This window comes from Pimephales promelas, chromosome 7, assembly GCF_988280905.1.
Source record: "Pimephales promelas chromosome 7, fPimPro1.hap1.1, whole genome shotgun sequence".
NCBI classification, from domain to species: Eukaryota; Metazoa; Chordata; class Actinopteri; order Cypriniformes; family Leuciscidae; genus Pimephales; species Pimephales promelas.
The window spans coordinates 33,521,002-33,542,738 of NC_142775.1; the positions used below are offsets into that span (position 1 = coordinate 33,521,002).

The 21,737-nt window shown below is 37.1% G+C and overlaps 1 protein-coding gene across 2 annotated transcripts in view; it reads right to left on the reverse strand.

The window, feature by feature from the left end:
- Window positions 1-285: 285 nt before the first annotated feature.
- epha3 (eph receptor A3) overlaps window positions 286-21,737 on the reverse strand; it is a 120,684-nt gene continuing 99,232 nt past the window's right edge. Inside the window, exons 13-18 of one of the 2 annotated variants that reach the window (XM_039683307.2) lie at window positions 18,905-19,114; window positions 15,095-15,244; window positions 12,962-13,155; window positions 7,127-7,282; window positions 3,495-3,587; window positions 286-393 (exon numbers count right to left, since the gene is read on the reverse strand). In XM_039683307.2, coding sequence (XP_039539241.2) covers window positions 3,512-3,587; window positions 7,127-7,282; window positions 12,962-13,155; window positions 15,095-15,244; window positions 18,905-19,114 — 786 coding nt within the window. In that variant the 3' untranslated portion in view covers window positions 286-393; window positions 3,495-3,511. The remainder of the gene's footprint in view (window positions 394-3,494; window positions 3,588-7,126; window positions 7,283-12,961; window positions 13,156-15,094; window positions 15,245-18,904; window positions 19,115-21,737) is intronic. The other variant, XM_039683306.2, reaches the window with a different exon arrangement.

Genomic DNA, 21,737 nt, shown 5'->3' on the forward strand with positions numbered 1-21,737 from the left:
GTAGCATGACCGTAGACTCCTAAACACGAGGCCCGCGTTCATCATCGCGATAACGCGACATGTTAATCGCTACGAGATTCGCTCCTCGTCTTTGCACCTCGTGCCCCGGGAAGACTTGATCATTCTCCAGGAAGGTTGTTCTGCTTTGCACATGTGTTCGAGAATTGTAGTTCCACTTCCTCTTTTCATTTAAATGTCTATTTCCGGTCTGTTAAAGCCAAAGCAGCATCAATCTCGTATAAGTATCTTTCCTTTCCGTCACTCGTTTTTTTTTTTTTTTTTGAATTTTACACAGGAACTGGACCGTTCTTTGAGTGTGTTTCAAGTGTTGTTAGGCTGCTCACGATCTTCTTCTGAGGTCCCACGATCGTCACACCGACTTTCTTGAAGTCCCTGTGTGTCAGAGCGGAGAGAGAGACAGTGAGTGTGGGTACTATAGCTCTCACGGTTTGACATATGTTGACATTAATGACAAGCCCGCAGCGTCGCTCTGCCTCAGACTGCATATGTCAGTCATGCAGGACAAAGTATTCCAGGCGGACACCATGCATACAATAAGTCGAGGAGCTGCCCTCTGGATTCGTGACAGACTTTGTGTTATAACTTAAGAAAGGGCTGATTTACAGCTTCCAGTGATGAGAAATTGGAGAAGCTGCTACATTTTCTGAGTTGGTTATTTCTACTGTAATTTGAAAGGAACAGCACTGTCAGGGTTACCCCCGAGGGGGAAAAAGAACGCCATTTTTCATTTAATGAGATCCATGCAACAGCTGACAGAAGCTTGCATTATTTACAATCGTGAATAGACTCTCCAGACTTACCATATGGATGAGTTCATCCCGTGCGCAAAATATCCTACCTGGTCTCGTAGGGAAAACGTGAATCTACATGAGGGCTTAAACAACGTAAGCCATGGTTGTTTACCAGCCCGTTCTCATCCCAATACGTCATCTAACTGACCCTTTTGACCGTACGTCAATATCCGACGTTTTAGGGCACCCTTTAACGTCAGTTATATGACGCTATCTAATCCTAACCCTACCCCAGACCTAAACCTACGCAGCATCTAACTGACGCTAAAGGTAAAGCATCAGTTAGATGACGCCCTAGGATCGTCATTTAACTGACGTTAAAAAACTTCGGATGTTGACGTATGGTCAAAAGCGTCAGTCAGATGACGTCTTGGTATGAGAATGTGTTGTGTTTACAGGTGAAATGTCCAGAAGTGGCAATAAAAGAGTGGTTTACCCTCACCATTACACAGGTACCATAACACACACCACCGCCTACTTGAGCGTCAAAGAAGCTCTGGCCGCCCTTTCAAGGACGCTTGTCAAAAAGTACGGGGAAGCTTGTTGACGCTTTGACATTGCAGGGAGAATAGAAGTGTCACAACATGAAATGTAATAAACAGAAAAAGAAAAAAAAACAAGCAATCCATTGAAAAAACTTTTTTGGTCACATTTGGTCGGGAAAAAAAATAATAGTTAGCTATTATTATTTGCGGTCAAATCAGTGTCACCGTGAGCAAATGAATTGCATTCCTGCTTTAAAACGAGCTTTCGTAAATATTTCTAATAAAAGTTGTGCTCTATAAGCAAACAACGCCATGTCATAAATGATAAAAAACCTGTAGGAAACTCAGTAATGGTGATTATTAGCTTCTCTTCCATTTCCTTGGAACTAATTTATTGGTTGGAACGAAAGTTTACATTGTATGTTTTTCCGGAATCAGCCAGCGCAAAGGACGTCTATATTCCGGTTGGTTGCTATAACTTTCTGATTGACGCTCAAAATGGCCAATGAATGGCTCTGTGTCATGAGTTCATGGGTTTGATTCCTGCTTATGAGTTCATGGGTTTGATTCTCAGGAAATGGACAGAATATCCCATGTGCGCTATTACTGGTTTAAATGCATCAAAAAATGCAGTGGTCTATTCTCAGGTTGAACTTTGGGTAGGCCTTTATAATTACATTTAATTAAAACATTTATTCATGTAGTTGCTACTAACTGATTTAAAGTCACTAGAACATATTTGGTGATATGCTTGTTAACATTAACAATAACATCGATATGTAATTCCACTCAATGGACATTTCACCTCTGGAAACTGCAGCTATTCAGGTTTTTCAAGTCACGTTTTCCCATTAGATCAGATTGCACTGTAAAAATGTGACAAACCAATCAATTTCATGAGATCAAGTACAGGACCTTTTGCAAAAGAACAAACAGTAACACTTTCTATGAAGACCACGCTTATAAAGAATTATATCTCCATTTATACTTATTTATAAGTAAGTATTACTATTTTATTAATATATTTATAAAGACTCATCAAGACTGCGTTATAAGGCTAGTTACATTTATATTATTTTTTATAATTACTTATAAGTCATGCATTTGCTTTTTCAATGCTCATGTTCATAATCCATTATACACTGATTCATAAGAATTAATTAGTCAGCCGTATGGTTCCATGAATGTATTTATAAAGATGCAGCCTGCATTGCTATAATGTTATAACATTAGCTACCATGACTTTTTAGTAATTCAGACTTATTTCAGTCAAATAAGAGAATATATTGTTATTATTGCCGTGTTGTGTTCTTATAAAAATTTATTGTGAGTGATAATACAGTTACTAACCTCTAAACTAATAAATGCATTATTGATGGATTTAAGTAAGGTGAAAACAGTAAATGTAACTAATGGATAATTGAATTTTTTTTTTTTTTTTTACTTGTAAATGTAACTAATGGACAATAATTAATATAATAAAATGATGAAGAAAAGAAAGAAATGATTAATACAAACATTTGATTTTTTAAAATCTTTTTTAATGTAACATACTCGCAAAACACTGCAACAATATTTTTTTTAAGTATAATTCCAAATAACGAATACCATGCTGAGAAGATAACGATTTAAACAAATCAAATTAACATTAATGACCTAATACAAACATTAAATACATAATTGATAGCTAATTGGTACAGCAAACAAGTGTCTCTGGAACTATTTTATATTTGATCATTTATAACCCGGCTTTTAACGGATTATGAGAATGCACATTGAAAATGCAAATGCATGACTTTTAAGTAGTTATTCAAATTATATAAATGTAACTATAACTGTTCTTATAAAGCAGTATAGGTCTTAATGAATCTTTAAAAATATATTTATAGAATAGTAATACTTAAGTATAAATGAGGCTATAATTCATTATAAACATGGACTTCATAGAAAGTGTTACCGAACAGACATTCAATTCTTAGTATTGTCAGATCAGGGGATGCAAAAGCTGCAGTAAACATCATTACAGCATATTAGTGCAAGCGAGTTTATGTCACGACCTAGGTTAGGCTATGCACACCAAGTTCTGTTAGAAACACTTCTACAAAGTGCAGCAGCGATTTAGTCCCGAAGTGGACATTAGTGCAAACAAAAGCTTTAGGGAGCAGCCAGCAATAGAAAAGCTATGACCAAAACCCACCATCCAGTCTATAAGCTTTAAAGTGTTGTAATTCCCATGGACGGCTCCCACTCAGGGCACGTGGCTGCTGGTCTGACTTCAGTCAGACAGATTCTATGGGCAAAATAAAGCTTTAGATCGGCTGTTTATCGTCAAGGTACTGCTAATGCACTGACATCAGCCAGACAAATGCTCACAATGTCAGTCAAGACAGGCCTGCAACATTTCTGTCAGACAAAACTTTAACTAATTTAGTAATTCTTTGGGCAGGCATGTCATGTAGCACAAATTAAAATCAAGGAAAAAAAACAGCCGAATTCAAGGAGTTTCTGCTATACCATTATAACAGCTGTAAAACATCTCTAGGCCTACTGCTGGAGGAATCAGACATAAGTTTGATCAAATCATCCTGGTTTTAAAACATCCCTTACAAAAAAGAAGTATACTGTAAGTAAAGTAAACTTTTCAAGTAATTTTCAAGTATACTTTATCTAGTAAATCAATGCGCTTGTAGTATATTTGTAAGTGTTGAGCTGCACGTATCCAACATCATTTTTACACACACGTTTTTTTAACTGTTTACGTTCACTTGTGACGTAACTGACTATGTTTCACAGGAATACTTGCCTATATGTGCATTTTAATATATAATTTTGGGTGAATTCATCCATTCAAGTGCAAGAAAACATGAAAAACAAAATGTAACTTGAACATTCGATTTATTTTTAATTCAAATGCGGCATGTGTGCTGAGTATGCAACTATACTGTGAACTATATTCGTTAAACTTTGAAGCGACTCTTAGTAAACTACTAGTTTAATATATATATATATATATTATATATATATAGTTTTTCTTTTGAAGTAGGCTTCATCTCTCTGATAAGTTTATAAAAAGCAAACAGAAAGTATCCTCAATATATATATATATATATATATATATATATATATAAAATATATAAAAACCTAATAGCACACTTGTCCTTCTGTAGAACTTTCTTTTAAATTACAATTTACAACATATTTAGTGCAATATGAAAAAAGTGTTACCATTAACTATATTTTTAAAAACCAAAACACAAGAAGGTATAACCATTGAATGCTGCCAGCCATATACATTCATATTTGTCTAGTCTAATGTAACTTGAGCTAAATAAGGTAAAACTTTCAATGATAGATTAAAAAGCATAACGTTCTTTTAAATTTAACATAAAATTGCAAAAAGAGACCAAACATCTGGTAAACTAACTATGGCCTCATCAACACGAAAATACAGAGATGCACAACCAAGGTAACGTAATAAGTGAATAAATCATCAATAATTATATCTCTCATGTGATTCTTCGTGTTCCTGATAGACCCTTTACACTGCAACATCAGTTTTTAGGCCTTATTGAGTTTGAACAAATTTTTGAAGCAATTTTTTGGGGGGATGAAAACGCTGATCTTTAAGACCACAGCTTCGCCTAACACTCTCAAATTGGTGTAGTCCTTAGTACTCGTGTACTTGTTAGTGTTGATTTGTATGGTTAGTACTTATGGGTGGTGGTTAATGCTGGTGTGACTTGGTCGCTGGATTATGTTGTTGGATGCAAATTTGATGCTGATGGTTCATGCGGTCTAATACTAATTACACTTTATTTTGATAGTCCACTTTAGACATTTGACTAGCTAAAAGTAATTTTGGAACTACATATAATTTGAAACCATATATCAACTAACTCTCATTAGAGTATTACTGTTAAGTTATAAGGGTTTGTGTGTGTGTATATATATATATATATATATATATATATATATATAAGCTACTAATCAGTAGAATGTTAGTTATGGGACCAGGAAAATAAAGTGTTAGAAGAAATTATGCAGACAGTCTATAAAAAAAAAAAAAAAAAAAAGAGAGAGAGAGATTACCTAATTTGGTGCAGCTGTTAGCCAGATTAGTATTGGTTTATTATGGTGTAGTTTAGCAGTTGTACTGGTTTGTGCTGCTTAGTGATGGTTGCTGATTATTAGCAAAACTTAGTGAAGCTGATTGATCTTGCATGGTCTCACTGATGAAGATGATTTGGGGAAGATTAGTGTAGTCAACTGTGGTTAAATAGAATCCAGAACATATAATGGTGATCCTGGTCTTTTCAGCAGTTCAGAAATTTGAATGAGCAATTTACTTTAAAATACAGAAAAATGATAACACACACGATTCTGTGGTCAGACCAAAGAGTGGTGGTGTTCACTCACTTCATAAGGCCAAACAAACTGCATGTTAAATAACCCAATCTGGGTCATGGATGAGGGCCGCTATTTTGCATGTGATTATTTACGCTGACATCTGAACAAAATATAAAGACAAGCAAACAATTACAGACTGCTCAGTGTTTAGATGTTTGGTCCTGAGGGTACACCGTGCAGCACAGCACTGCCACTGTTCCAAGACCGGGTCTTTGATCATTTTGAAGTTATGAATGTCAAATTATTTACATTGTCAAATGCCTCGTCATTTGAATTGAAATGTGGTCTCAGGAGATGCTAACCAGGCCAGGGCATTCAACATTCAACATCTACAAAGCATTTCTCATAAAGCCTCAGATCCACATCATGGATCCACACAGGCTCTTTTATTATTAGAACTTTGTTTTGACTCAGCTGAGATTGTCCAATATGACGTTTATGGGAGGATAGCAGTCATTGTCATAGAAGAAAACATTAAAAAGCACTGTCATTTGAGATTAATAACAAATGTTATTGGCACCATTAAACGATTAAAGCTGGGCTTCATTTACTGGAAACTGATCTGTAAATAAATTTGGCATCATCTTCGACAACGGTTTTAGGCTATTTTACACTATTAATCTTAAATTATATCTCTTGTCTGTTGCATTGGACTAAAAAAAAAAAAAAAACAGGATGCATCGTAAAAACTCGGATAATGAATATAAAAGAAGGACTATAAACACTACCAGTAAAAAGTTTCTGATTGGTAAGATTTTTATTGTTTTAGTCTCTTATGCTCAAGTAAAAGCAATGTGAAATGTTTTTACAATTAAAAATATATATATATGTATTTAAATATATTTTAAAATGTAATATTCCAGTGATTTGGTGTACAAGAAACATATCTTATTATTGTCAAAAAGTCAATTATGAAAAGTTATTGCACTTATTATTTTTATGGAAACGTGGACACTTTATGGATATACTACAATTCAAAAGGTTGGGCTAAGTTTCGACATTCATAATAACAATAACTATTAATAATTGAGTACCAATAATAATTAAATCCAATTTAACCAAATCAGCATATTAGAATGATTTCTAAAGGATCATGTAACACTGAAGACTGGAACATTTTATGTAAATTTGAAAATATATTAAAATTTAAAGCAGTTGTTTTAAATCATTGGTAATAATATTTCACAATATTACAGTTTATAATATTTTCCTTTATAACTGTAAAGCTGCTTTGAAACAATCCACTGTTAAAAGCGCTTTATAAACGAAGGTGACTTGACTTTTTACTTTATTTATAATCAAATAAATGCAGCCTTATGAGCATAACTTCAGACTCCTTTCAAAAATCGTAATCAGTCCAAACTTTTGACTGGCAGCGCATATTTTAGTTTTATAACACAAAAAAACCTGAAAGGCTCTTACTCTGCTGAGGTTTTGGCCAGTGTATCACAGGAGCTGTAGCTGACACCAGTGAACGCATCTTTACAGGGCAACGTCCTTGCACTCTCCAGCCAATCACCCATCGTGTGAAAGGAAGTGATGTCAGTGCTGGTTCTGTCCAGAAGCAGATTAACCGGTCTGGGAAGAGACGAAAAACATAGAGCAAGTACTGTTAGTTGTATTGTAAATTATTTAAGATTAATCGTGTAATTTCTGCACCAGTGGCATCAATAAATGGTATTGGAAAGTATTTGGCTAAGCAGCCCGAAAGAAATGATAAACATCACCCTTACGAAGCGCACATTTGCAGAGCTGATGCACAACAGCTTTTTATGAGAACACACCCCACGACTGTTCCTCTAACTTGCTGACTCAGAAAAAAAATTCAGCACTGAAGTTGTGGTCGTCTGCAATTCCCATCACGTTTGACAAATGTCATTTATGGAGAAAACAAGCTTATAAAAGTGCAAGCACAGGGTAAACACAAAGGCCTTCAAATCCGATATGCAAGCTTTGCCTTCAAGGTCTCCATAAGGAAATACCTGCAGAGAAGCGGGACTGATTCTCTCCATCTGTGTTATGGCAAGCATTCCCCAGGAAGAAACCAATACATTTAGGAATGTTTATTCGAATACACAGACATCTCTGTTTCTGATGACTTCCCATTATTCGCATACCTATGTTTGTTTCCATTGTTGATTGGGTAAAAGGCTAACTCATTAACCAAAACCTTTATAAGCCTACACGAAAATATTTATTATTGCAGTATAATTATCTTCTCAAACAAACACAATACTTTTAGAGTTATTAGCATGTACGGTAATCCTTTTATGGGCAAATACTGTGTGGACATTTTATAATGTAACCAGACAACATTATGAAAACAATTCCTGATCACGTTGGGAAAGTGAATAAAAATAAGAATAAGAAAAAAAAAATAAATAAGAAATGCTCTTGTCTTTGTTAATTCAGGTAAAACTCTCAAAATGTATGTGATGTCAAAGCATCTGAAATCCACAATTCAAGGCCAAGAGCACCTGATCAGAACCAGGGGAACAGACGGAAAGGAGACCACAATCCCTGTGGGAACTGCAGTTTACAGTCATGCAAAAATAAACAAATTAGAATACCAGGAACTCCACTCAGATCCATATGTTCCCAGTGTTCCATTACTGTGTGATGAAAATAAAAGAATAATGTACGCTGAGTTGACTAGAAAAGAATGCTGAATGGATCCAAGTAACTTGGCAAAGGGGATCAGTAAGTGCTGACACAGCTCATTGAATCGAGCTGTCTGCAAGACTGCACTGATGTGCACAGGATCTTCAGAAACCATTTCCTAATGTCGGGAAAGAGTGGATAAAGTTTATTTTTAACAATGTCTGATTTTAGTCTGACGGTCACAGTTTGAGAAGTACATATATGTGCTGATTGTTTTATGAACCTGCGATGGAACTTTATAAAAAGGCTGTTATTTAAAGGATGGGCCGGCAAAGATAACTTTGGACTCAACATCAAACACAACAGTACTGTATCTAATTTCACAAGCAAAGGGTGTTTTTGACATTTTGTCTTAGGCTGCATTAACACTGCAGGTTTTGATGCCCAATTAAGATTTGTTGAATATATCTGATTTTTTTTTGAAAGTGAGAGAAAGTTTAAAGTAAAGTTAGAATAAGACTAGTTGCAATGTTTCTTAAAGTGAATACAGTAGAATGTCTCTTGGTGGAGCATCAAAATAAAGTGTTAGCAGATATTAAGCAGATAGTCTACTAATGCTCTAATGATTGCTAGTTGATTGGTCAGTTTAAAACTAAGGGTCAGAGAAAACAAAATTATTATCTATGTTATAGCACAAGTTTAAATTTAAAACAAAAAAGCAAAGTAAATAAATAAATCATCATTTTTTTTGCCGGACGAACCCTCTGGTCAATGGAGTCTTATTATAATAAAGAGAGGAAAACGAGTCTTCTATCTTTTTTAGGCTAAACACCCTTTAGTGAATAGATATTTAAAATGGTAAATTGGATAAATAAATATTTATAATATAAAACTCTAGGTCTGTACTTCCACCATAGGTCACGCATGACCTTTCAACGTGATGACGTAATGTGTGGCACACTTCGCAGAGTTAGTGCAGGATGAGCATTTGTGGTTAAAAATTGTACACATTTTTATTTATTTTAGAAAATGACCCAACATTTCACTAGATAAAATCATAATTTCTTAAAAAACTTAATTTATTTATGACTGAAGAGACTTAATTAATATTAATTTCTTGGATGACGTGGGGATGAGTAAATTATCAGAAAAAAATCCACGTGAAGTGAGCTAATCCTTTACTGTGTGTTCACACCAGACGTGAATAGCGCGTCAAATTCTCGCCTACCGCGTCTAGTTATACGCTTGAACACTTTGAATCCATTCGCGCATCAAGAGCGAAATTGACGCATGTAAAACAAAAGTTTGAAGCGGAATTTACGCGCGTCACACTCTGTATTTGCTCTGGAGAGCAGAACAGCGGCGTGGGGATCATCACAAAATAATTTATTGAAGCATCCAGATACTTCACCACGTGAGCAAGCAGCTAGGCTCCTGATTGGTTAACCCGGCGTGAATTGACGCCAAAAGTTCAGATTCAGGCGGCAGGTGCGAATTCGCGTCAAACGCATAAATGCACAAATAGCACTAACTAAATCAATCGCGGTTAATGCGACAGACGCTCAGTTCGCTTGAACGAGGCGTATTCGCGTCTACCGCGGCACGCTCTACGCCTCATTCACGCCGCAGGATTTTTTTACGCATGTAACGTGTCTTTGCATTGACTTAACATTAAAATCACTCACGCCTGACGTGCTATTCGCGTCCTGTGTGAACGCACCATTACATTAGTATGATAAATAATTTGTACATCTTATTTATAATGGCCATCATGGTGGAAGAAAGTAGAGATTTGACAATATAATCTAGAGGAAAAAAATGATTTAAATCTCTAAAGGACCATACTGATAACCAAAGCTGTGTCTGAAATCGCTCCCTATCCACTATATAGTGCACTATATCGGGTGTCGGCCATTTTGTAGTGGTGTCCGAATTCTGAGTGAACGACATCATTCCCTACATTCATTCACTACTTTTACCCACAATCCTCTCTGAATTCAAGTGTACATTCGATGTACACTTCCTGAAGCCCTATTTCCCACAATCCAATGCGGAGAGAACTGAGCGCGCATGAAACATTACATCCAGTGGAGGATTTGAAAAATATCCGTTAATCGTTGTTTTGAACATAATAACGGTCGCCGGAGGGCGCTCGACGACACGTCATCTGTGAACGTGAGAGTTAATGTACAATTTCAGTCGATGAAACTACAAAGCTGGCACGGAGGTATAATTACAAAATAAAGTCATTATGATTGTTATTGTTGCTAATATTATTTTATAAAGTAGGTAATGTAAGATAAAAGGAGTTTTATCAGTACGCGTGACGAAGCCTTTTCTGCGACAGCTCCAACTCTCCTACGCACAGTGTAAACGTCAGCGTCCGAATTCACTCACTTCATCTCGTTCACTCCTTGCAGATAGTGCACTCAAATGCCATACACTATATAGGGATTAGTGAATGAGTGAACGAGTGAGCGGTTTCAGACACAGCTCAAGAGATGTCCAGTCCTCTGTTGTTTGTTTGTGATGTTTAGCTACATTCTCACTAAAACCCACAAGGTGAAAAAGAAAGAAGCAGTTGACGAGGAGAAAAGTCTTTGTTGTTGGGTATAGAAGTGATAGCTTAAACTCTGGCATAAACCCACTGCATTTGGACGCATCAGGTGCTGGCGTCAGAGATCTGAGCCGTCACTCGACAGGAGCACAACAGGCCAGAGGGTGGGGAAAAAGAGAGGTAAACACTCAGCCTCTCTTTTCTTTTGCTTTCCTCTCTCCCCTCTGGTGTAGTGACCTCTAAATAACCGAGGATGCTTAGTATCATGTTTTTAAAGTTCTCTGGGGATAGGAAAGGGAGGAGGATGTTCCTCACAGAGAAACATCTGGGTAGCTTCGTCACGGACAAAAATGAATCTCTTGCTGTGAGGAGGCTCTGAGATTGTGCACCTACTCTTGTCCTAAGAGTGCCAACATTTTACATCCGAGCATCTGCACGCCATCTTTCCAGCTTAAAGTGGTCTGGCCTTAATGTCTAAGGTCCATCCATGAGAATAGCAGGAGTGCCGCCCCATTAGCATGCAGGGCATGTGGATAAATGAGGTGCAAGGGCTTGGACGCAGCTGTGGCTTCAGACCGGCGGCAGAGGAACCTCAGAGTGTGTCTCGCTCAGAGAGTCATAAATCACCTGGGCCCAATGCTGGTCCCCCAAACGGCCATGTTAAAAGCCAATCAGGAAAATTACATGCAAACTCCCTGGGACCCATTTTCACTTTCTTAAGAAACCATTAGTCACTGTTACATACTTCATAATATTAAAGCTCCTGGTTATAGCACTTACGTCCACACTCGTGCCGGACGAACCCTCTGGTCTTATTGTAATAAAGAGAGGAAAACTAGAGTCTTCTACTTTTTTTTTAGGTTAAAGACTTTTTAGTGAATATATATTTAAAATGGATTAAAACAATGGCTATATAAAAGTTTAAGTTTGGCATAAAAATACACAGATTTAATATAGTATAATTATATTCAATTTTTTTCATCGAAAAAAAATCTAAATCTAAAAAAAAAATTACTTGTAAAATATACAGTATTTGTTTGTTTATTTATTACAAGGACAGTGCATATTAACATGACAAGTCAAAATATGCCAGAGTTAGCCAAAAGGCTAGTTTTCATCTGCAGTCCTGGGCCAGATGTACAATAGGCAACCTAAAAATACAATATACATAAAACAATTTGTGTATGTGAGTGTGTGTTCTAATTTTTAGATTACCATTTTTACATTTTGATTTCAAATCAATATTTAAAACTAATAATTTGATAACACTGTGATTTTATAACAAAGTAATCTTTAGCCAATCTCAAAATATTTTCATTTAACAAACTATACATTATAATGTTGTGATGCCTAACTTTTTTAAACTATTAGTGTGTTAGCTTTTAATATTTTACACAATTTTTTATACACTAATATTTACAGGCCATGAAACATGAAAATAAATTAGCAGCTTATTACGATAAATAAGAATTTAAATATCAGTGCAATATTTTAATTTCAATTCTGGACTTTGTGAAGGATAATCACGTTTTTCCACACCAGAAAGCGTCAAACCATTACAAAATAGATCTCACCAAGGGTATTGTCATGCTGGAAGAGAAAAATAATCTTTCCCAAACTATTATCACAAAGACAAATCTAGAATGTCACGTGCAACCAATCAGGGGCTCTTACCAAACCCATTACCCAGAAGTCTACTGTATATACTTTTAGCCATGTTGTGTTTAATACTTTAAATAACATTATACTGGAGAAACAGGATGTCAGCAAATGTTTATCACAAACACTGCCTGTCTGAGGACTGTTTCTGCAAACTGGCTCCATAAATAAACTGATTTTGTCTAGAAAAATAATCTGTAGAAAATATTGAGGTTGTATCTTAATCATAACTGTAAGTGACCAGCTGTGTGTGAAAATTCTAGACCTGAGGGGAAGACACGAATTAGAGTTCAAGAGGAAGAGAGAAACATTTCCTCACATTAGGGATCATGAGAAGTTGATCTGAGCGTGACAAAGCAGAAGAAAGAGCAATAGATCAGAACAAGCATCTAGAACTCGGTCTAAAAGCAGTCCTCTTGGGTACGAGAACAGCGACGTACCTGGACGCAGTGCTGGCCGTGATTTTAAGACTGCTGGGGTTGCGGATGAGCTTATCCAGGATGCTGACGATCTGCTCAAATTTGGGCCGGTTGTTTCGGTCCTTCTGCCAGCAGTCCAGCATTAGCTGGTAAAGGGTAGCAGGGCATTCCATGGGCGGGGGAAGACGATAGCCCTCATCCACCGCTTTTATCACCTGAGGCACACACGAAAACATCGTCAAGCTGAAGCTCATTTTGTCTGAAGGTGTGGTCCAACCCGATCTCACGACCAAGTCGTACGAATTCGACGAATGATTAAAAAGTGGCTAATTCGTAACAATTCATATGACCTCACTCGTACGAATTAATACAATTTAGCTAAATCGTACATATTTTACGAATTGACCAATTCGTATGAATTCGTACGAATGACCTACCCCTTACCCCGCCCCTAAACCTAACCATCACGTGGGTTTAGACAAATCGTACGAATTAGTATGAGTGAGGTCGTATGAATTAGTACGAATTAGACACTTTTTAATCATGCGTCAAATTCGTACGAATTGGTCGTGAGATAGTGTTGTATGGTCACATTAGCAAAATGTTGGTGAAATTTTGTCAACTTTGAGATTTGTCTATTGCCAATAGTATATCAATGTATGATATACTATTGCTCACACAGAAGTTACTTTTGGTTGGTCAAAGTGACACATCTGACCCCATTGCAAAATCTCCATGGGGAAATCTTCTGCCCTCATGTGAAATTCCTGTTTTCATGAATTCCCATTAAAAATGATTGGATTTCACCCATGAAAATTTGCCGTACATTGGTAAATGTGACCGTACCTTAACATCTCCTCACTCCTATCGAAAAGCACATACAGCGGGTGAGTAAATGATGTCAAAATTTCCATTTTTTGGGGAACTATTTCCTTCAAAAGATGAGGTACTGTAATTTGCTGAACTATTTTCTTCAATTTCCTGTCTTTTGAGCACCTAAGTCAGGGCATATTTATTCCTCTTCCCGCCTGTCACAATCCAGTACGATAAAACAAAAACAAAGCATATCCGTCCATGCAACAACACAAAATCAGCAGCCCCAGAACTGTGACTCCCTTTTGCTTTTCATCACTTTATCATCGGAACTGCCACAATCCAGTTCAAATAAACTCTCAGGGTCTTATTTGCTCAGGGTGAAGTTACTGAACTGCTACAATTAGGCCACTGCGCAGGGTCAGTGCTAAAGAACTAATAACATTATCAACACAACACGATTGCATAACAGACTACTACACATTAACCACAATTCCACACATGACTCTTGTTCTAAACTCTCTGTAAAACCTATAGCATTTCTCTCGTTTTCACCATTGGCTGCTTAATGTGTGTTTGGTTTTATGTCCTTGTGAAGCTGAGTTTTCCTCTTTTTTTTTTTTTTTACTTAATAAGAGCAGTTTAGAACAGCATGAATGGTCTAGCCATGCTGTTAAACAGCAAAAGTAGCTTGGTTGCTGGTTGATCAAGGACAATCTTGCTGGTTTAATTATATTTTTCACCCATTAAGGAAAATTTTGTCATTATTTACTCACCCCCAACTCAATAATATCAAACGCTTAATGGCTGTTCACACAGAGCACGTTTTTTTGCAGTCTATTTCACTGTTTTTCTGTAAACATTCCCTAAATCAGGGGTTCCCAAGGTTTTTTTTTTTTTTTTTGTCAGCCGCACTTCTTAGATGTAAAATCATCGGGACTAATGGCCAGGGGTTTTTGGCACGCCGAATACCTTGGTCCAAAGTGGGCCAACTGGGGCTTGAGGAGTGGTCATGAAGTCTTTACCTGAAAAGACCCATACATTTATATGATTTATAGCACTTTCATGATTTATTTCCACACAGAATCTGTTACTCCATTTTAATGTTCAATAAAAACATATATTCTTTCTGCAAGAGTCGTGAAAAGCTAATTTTTCTTTGCCCCGTTGTACCTGAGGACCCCTTAAGTTAATATATCCATGTTCTGTGTGAATAGCCTCTTATTCTGTATTTTTTTGTGTAAGACTCTTTAAATCAAATCAAACATTGAACATATGCCACACTGATCTACTTTGGCATGAAAGACATTGGATTGCTTTGTTGACAGCTGCTCTACTCACGTCCTGATTGGACATCTCCCAATAAGGTCTTTCTCCATAAGACATGACCTCCCATAGGACAATCCCATAGCTCCATACGTCACTGGCCGAGGTAAACTTACGATAGGCGATGGCCTCTGGTGCGGTCCATCGGATTGGAATCTTGCCACCCTATGAACAGACAAAATCCATCTGTCAAGGAAATGTCATCTGCCATCTGTGACAATATCCAAACACATATTTTAGAATAACAAGCATGTACTCTAACGTTCATATGCCAAATCATGTAATCTGTATGCATCTGTGTTTAAAACAGCACATATGTAAAGTGTCAGAGCTGGTAGAAAGGGGATTTTTGAGAGTTCCATGCATCTAATAGCCTGGGAAAACCCAAACAACTTCCGGCAAATTTAGATTTGCTCTGAAAGTTAGTCTGGCAAAGAGCTCATTCAAGCCCATTTCCAATCCGTCGAAATCGAGGCACCAATCAGAAACATTGGGTCGGGCTTTACACAATTAAAAAATGAGCAAAAAACAACACACGGAGATGTTTCTCCACCGCTCTGCATACGTCATCTCCTTCATCGCTCTGATTGGTTTTAGGTCTATCCGCGACGTCCGTTGGTGACGCCCCTCTGGAAATGATTTGTCTATGACGCTTTGCCAGACTATAACTCAGTTACAACTGAGAATGATCTAGTTTTCACCAGGCTATGCATCTAATGAATGAGCATTTGAAATAAGCTCTAGGGTACTATTAAGATTTGATCGTGTTTGAAATGGGATTGACTGTACAACATGCGTAGCGCTTCAAAGTATACTCAAGTTGAAATCGCTACATGAACGCAGGAGGTCGATACATGTGCTCTAGAAAGTTCTTTTTCTAGTGTATTTTTTTCTCCAGAATATATGACCAAATAAAAATGGCTTTGTATTCTCATAACCCCCTCACAAAAGTGCTTGTCAATGCATGCTTTGTTGGTGTTGTTGTTCCATCTCTTTAGTTTAGTTTTTCTACTGTGAAACAACAGCCAGGACCAGTGTTGCAACTGATTAGAGCAAAACAATTTAATGCGCATGTGCAAAGTACACAAGGTTACAAAAATTGGGCCACATGCTTACTATTCTGGTGGCAAAATGTTTGTATGCATGTAAATATAGGTCATGATTTTCTCTATTAAATCACTGTGCAGCAAAACACTGTCTACTCTAAATGACGTAAAAAATGACAATGCATACCATTTGACTGCAATGCCGTGGATGAATGAAATTTAAGCTACCCGGCCAGAGCAAAGAAAAAAAGTGATCTCTTTCACATCATAAATGATTTTGCTAGACATAAATGAGGAAACATTAGCATCAAGAGTCCTGCTTTTTACGCTTTTTTTCTTGAGACCGAAAATTCGAACTCTCTCACAATGGTCTCCTTTAAAGTTTTAGCAGAGATCTCATCATCATCATCTTAGCTGGAGACTCTGGATCGCCCACATTTGTCTCCTCAAAATATTCACAAGGGCACACTTACATTTAATTAAGTTGGGTAAAGGATATGTGTATTTGGGAGGGCTCCGAGCTCAGAAACTGGCCCAAACCCAGAGTACTCCCCCATCCCAGGCTTGGGATACACTCTCAGAAAAAAAGGTACAAAAGTTGTCACTGGGGCTGTACCTTTTCAAAAGGTACACTTTTGTACATATTAGCATCTGAAATGTACATATTAGCACCTGAAATGTACATATTAGCACCCGAAATGGACATATTATCTCATGAAATGGACATATTAGAACCTAAAATGTACACCACCTAAAATGGACATATGATCACCTAAAATGTACATATTGACACCTAAAATGTACATATTAACATGTACTTATTAGCACCTAAAATGTACATATTACAACCTAAAATGGACATATTAGCTCCTGAAATGGACATATGAGCAGAGCACCTAAAATGTATTGGCACCTAAAATGTACATATTACCACCTAATGGGGATGCTGAAAACTGTCATAGAACAGTGGTAAAAACTGCTGTATACCTCTTGATGTTAAGTACCTCTTGCACATAACCCATATCAGACAGTTATACTTGCTGTTTCTTCGTGATCGTGAAAATTGTTTCTACACCTTTTTTTTTTTCACTGAACTGTTCTATCTTTGCTCATGGTTTGTGGTAGACCACCACCTTCATCGATCCTGTCTTCAGCTCTGAACGCTGGCTGGGCTTTTTTCATGTGCTCAGGTCCACTTTCTCTGAGGACCTGCTTTGTATTTTTCCAGCTCGGCTGCTGAGGTAACTCTACACTCAACCTTCATGAAGGAGGTAGACTGAGAGAGAACAGGGTAGAGCCAAAGCCAACCAGAAACCTGGCCAAGTCACACAATTCCTACCCCACATTCTCCAAACACAAGGCCTTTAAAAAATAAACCCACTTGTGCACAGGCCACCCCATTGAGTGCGTACAAACAGTCCCTGCAAGATCACAGCTAATGAATGTAAAATGTGACACAATGTATCCTTTTGGTTTAATAAAAGGTAGAAAGTGAAAGTTTCCAGCATTCTTGTGGGTTTGAGGTTCTCATAGCCGCACAATGATTCAGTAGGGGGTCTAGTTGTAACGGTGAAAAGATACATTTACATTGGCTGTCTGACTAGCACAAGTACAACCCAAGCAATTTGGGTTTATCTAACTAACAACATGTTGGACATCCCCTCCCCAGCATATGCTATATATCAGTGTAACACTTATGTTAGGTGACACTTGTATTGGTAATTTAAGCAGCAATATCTCTTTAAGCCTCACATGCTGTAGATTTATGCCCGACTCTAAGTGTATGTATGCATTAGTTATCTCTTCTGATGATGAATGCTGCTCTTAAGGATGAGAGTGACAAATATGGTTATTAATCCCAGGGAATAATGTTCAGACATGCTGGCTGAGAGGAGACATTGAGCTACGTTGGTCAACCATGGCCTGGCCCACACAGAATGTGCTCTGCAGAATTGGGATGCCCATAATTTACATAAAGTTCTACACATGCCTTGTTCCTCATGGTAATGCTTTTCAGCCACAAAAAGAGTGAATTTCTCTCAACTCTGTTTAACACATTTTACTTTGTTTAAAATCGTTCCACATATTCAGAGTAGATTCTGTCTGGGTCTAATCACGGCTGAGAGAAGATTGGGTTAGGGCTTGCTAATAAAGCACTTAAAAACACTCCTTTCCCAAATCTACTGTAACATCCATCCATCCACCCATCCTCTCTCACTTTTGAAAGGCAGTGTACGGTTTATAGAGCATCTCTCAATCCTCTCAGATCAATTTGAAATCACTGTGATACTGTGTGTGTTTGAGTGTGAGAGAAAGCAGGAGAAAGAGGGAATGTTTTGTACATAACAAAACTACATTTTGTGGCAAAAAATAAAAACACGGAATAAATTTGTGGTTTTCATCCTATTTAGTTATTTGATTGGTCAGTGTCATTGTCGGTTTTAGTTTTTGCTGTTGTAGGCTGTAAGGAACTGAAATAACTAAATATGGACATGTAATGCGGTCAAGTCCTGCCCGGAACTGCTTTAGTAACTGTGTATTTCCAAGAAAATAACTGCACACATTAGAATGTCCGACAACCAATCAGATTCATGAATTCAACAACTCTGTAGTATAAGGTGAAAATAAGTTCATATTGACATATCGTTTTAGTCAAAAAAGGCAACTGGAGTATATTTCAACTTCCAAAAAAATGTCATTTAATGAGGTAGCATTTGTTATTGCTTATTGTTGAATTTCACTGCTGAACTGACTACAAAATTTAGTGAGTGTGACTTACTCTTGTAGTGTAGGCAGCTTCTGGGTCGTCCTCCAGCACTCTGGACAAGCCGAAGTCTGACACTTTACACACTAGATTGCTGTTGACCAGGATGTTGCGAGCGGCCAAGTCTCTGTGCACATAGCCCATATCCGACAGATACTTCATACCAGATGCGATGCCACGTAGCATGCCCACCAGCTGAATCACTGTGAACTGGGCGTCGTGTTTCTGACAGAGACGGGAAGAAGGGAAAAGTCAAATAAGGTGTTTTATATCAACTGTATAAACAGAAGTCAAAGTCATGCTATGGGTTATAAAACACAATGGAACATTGATGACTCATATCTCAAAACACTGCCTGACTTTTCCAAAGACATCTGTCATGAGCTAACTCCATCTCACGACTCGTGAAATGGTTTTGCTGAGAGTAGCAGATCCTTGACTTAATAAATATGAGCGCTTGACTGTCTTTGCTGGTTTTATCCACAGTGCTGCAACTTGTTGAAGAATATAAATAGGATGTACACACGAACACATCGCTGACTGCATATCTGAAGTGAAGCCCACTGGCAGGCTCGCAGTGTTTACACTGCTGCGTGTGAATAGGCCTTTTATACGAAGAATGATATGCTCAGGACTTGGAGATAAACACCATGGGAGGAAGCGCTTCAGTAGGAGAGGGAGAGACTGGCCGGATGAGTGAGATAGCATTGATTTGTCAGGGAGCTCTGGAGAAATGGCTTTCTATACCAAAGAGAGGCAAACTGCAGTTTTAAAGAAATATTTCCAAAAAGGTTTTCACTCATCTACATGTAATGTCCAAACCGGTATGACTTTATTTCTTCCGTAAGACATAAAAGGTGAAATTTTAAAGAATGGTCTGGTCAATATTTTCCTGGCAGTTACAATAAATACGAAATCAGTGACATTTTACTATCATTAATATACTACTATATTTTTTGTCATATAAAATATTTTGAATTAGATTTTTTTTGTATTTTAATTTTAGTTAAATTTTTTAGTCATTTTGCAGTTTTTATCAATTTGTTTTTGTAAAACAATTGTGTAGTTAATATTAATGTCAGTTTTTAGTTTTAGTTTATTTAGTTTTAGCTATTTTTAGTAGTCCAATATATATATATATATATATATATATATATATATATTTAAATATTAGGGCTGTCAAACGATTAATCGCGATCGCGATTCGTAAAAAATATTATTTATATATAAAATATTTATATTTATAAATTATATAAATTATATATATATATATATATATATATATATATAAATCTATATACAGTATATAGATGAAAATATTTCTTAAATATATACAGTACAAGCATGTGTGTGTATCTCTCTGTATAAAATAATTACAGTGCACCCACAGTGCACCCACAAAATACACAGTGCACCCACAAATATTATGTAAACACAAACTTTTATTTTGGATGTGATTAATCGCAATTAATCGTTTGACAGCCCTAACAGCCCTAATATATATATATATATATATATATATATATATATATATATATACTGTATATATATAAGGGCTGTCAGACGATTAATTGCGATTAATCGCATCCAAAATAAAATTATCCAAAATGATTAATTGCGATTAATCGCATCCAAAATATATTCTTCTCACAAAAAGCTAAAGCTTATTATTTCAAAAGATTTGAACTATACTGCATGGGTCACATGCACAACGTTTATGATTTGGATTCAGTTTTGAAGCTCCAGTCCTCATTCAGTTTTCACTTTTGTGTTCCACAGAACAAAGAAAATCAAACAGGTCTGGAACGGCATGAGGAGTAAACAATGTCAAATCCTTTATTATTGTTTGATCTATTTCTCTTCTTTCTCAATGTGAGTTTTTGTTCTTCCCTTCATTCCTTGTCTCTGTCCACTCTGTTTTCACTTGCTTTCTATGCGAGTGTTTATGTACTGCATACAAACTAAGTTTGGATTAAAATAAACCCCTGGACCACCTGGAAGAGAAAGGAGCTCAGAGAGGTTCAAAGGCTTGCTAATAATAGTGACATGAGCAGTGGCGAGGAAGCGTGTTGGAGGGAGGATGACAGATCTCTTTGATAGAGTGCAGGCCAGGCTGCAGTGCGCAGGAAATTGCTGCAGAACACTGCAACTTTTCTCTTATTTGTAGGAGTGGGATCCTGTGCAGACACACGAGGAACGAGTTCATATAGGTCCTGCTAATTCCATGTCTTGTTTGCTCAGGTTGTTTTAATAATCTGCCTTTGCATACTCATTTCAGTTAGTGTCCACGTTTTTTTTCTAGTTCATCCCCATTCATTGTAGAGCCCAAGTCTAAACATTTAGAAACTCTGCATTGAACCTCTAAATAAATGGTTACACCCAATGAATTAGTCCTCAATTTTCAGTTATTTTTACGAGTACAAGCTCCATCCAATGATTCAAATTCTGCTGTGTTCATTTTGTTCTACAAATAGCAGATTGTCTGGCACAATAAACCATGGCTGGTGGTAAACTGTTGAAAAATGACACAAGGCTGATAAATTCATATGTCAGGTGTATTAGAGCCAAGGCAGTATGGCCACAGCCAAAGGTTAAGCTGGCCCATTTAATGATCTCATTAGCGCATTTATCAGCACTTTTCAGATGGGCCATCCCACAGCCTGTTGTTTGCTTGTTTATTTTCGCAGTGCGAGCGATGGGCTAAGAGGAAGTCATCTGAAGGACAGAGCATGCCCAGTCTGTTTAACTGGCACGGATGGGTTGGCAGGCGGCGAGCCAGTCCCCCCCACCCAGTCCGATCGCAAGCAAATCCACGTTCTCTATGAGTGTTTCTTCTGAACACAAGCCT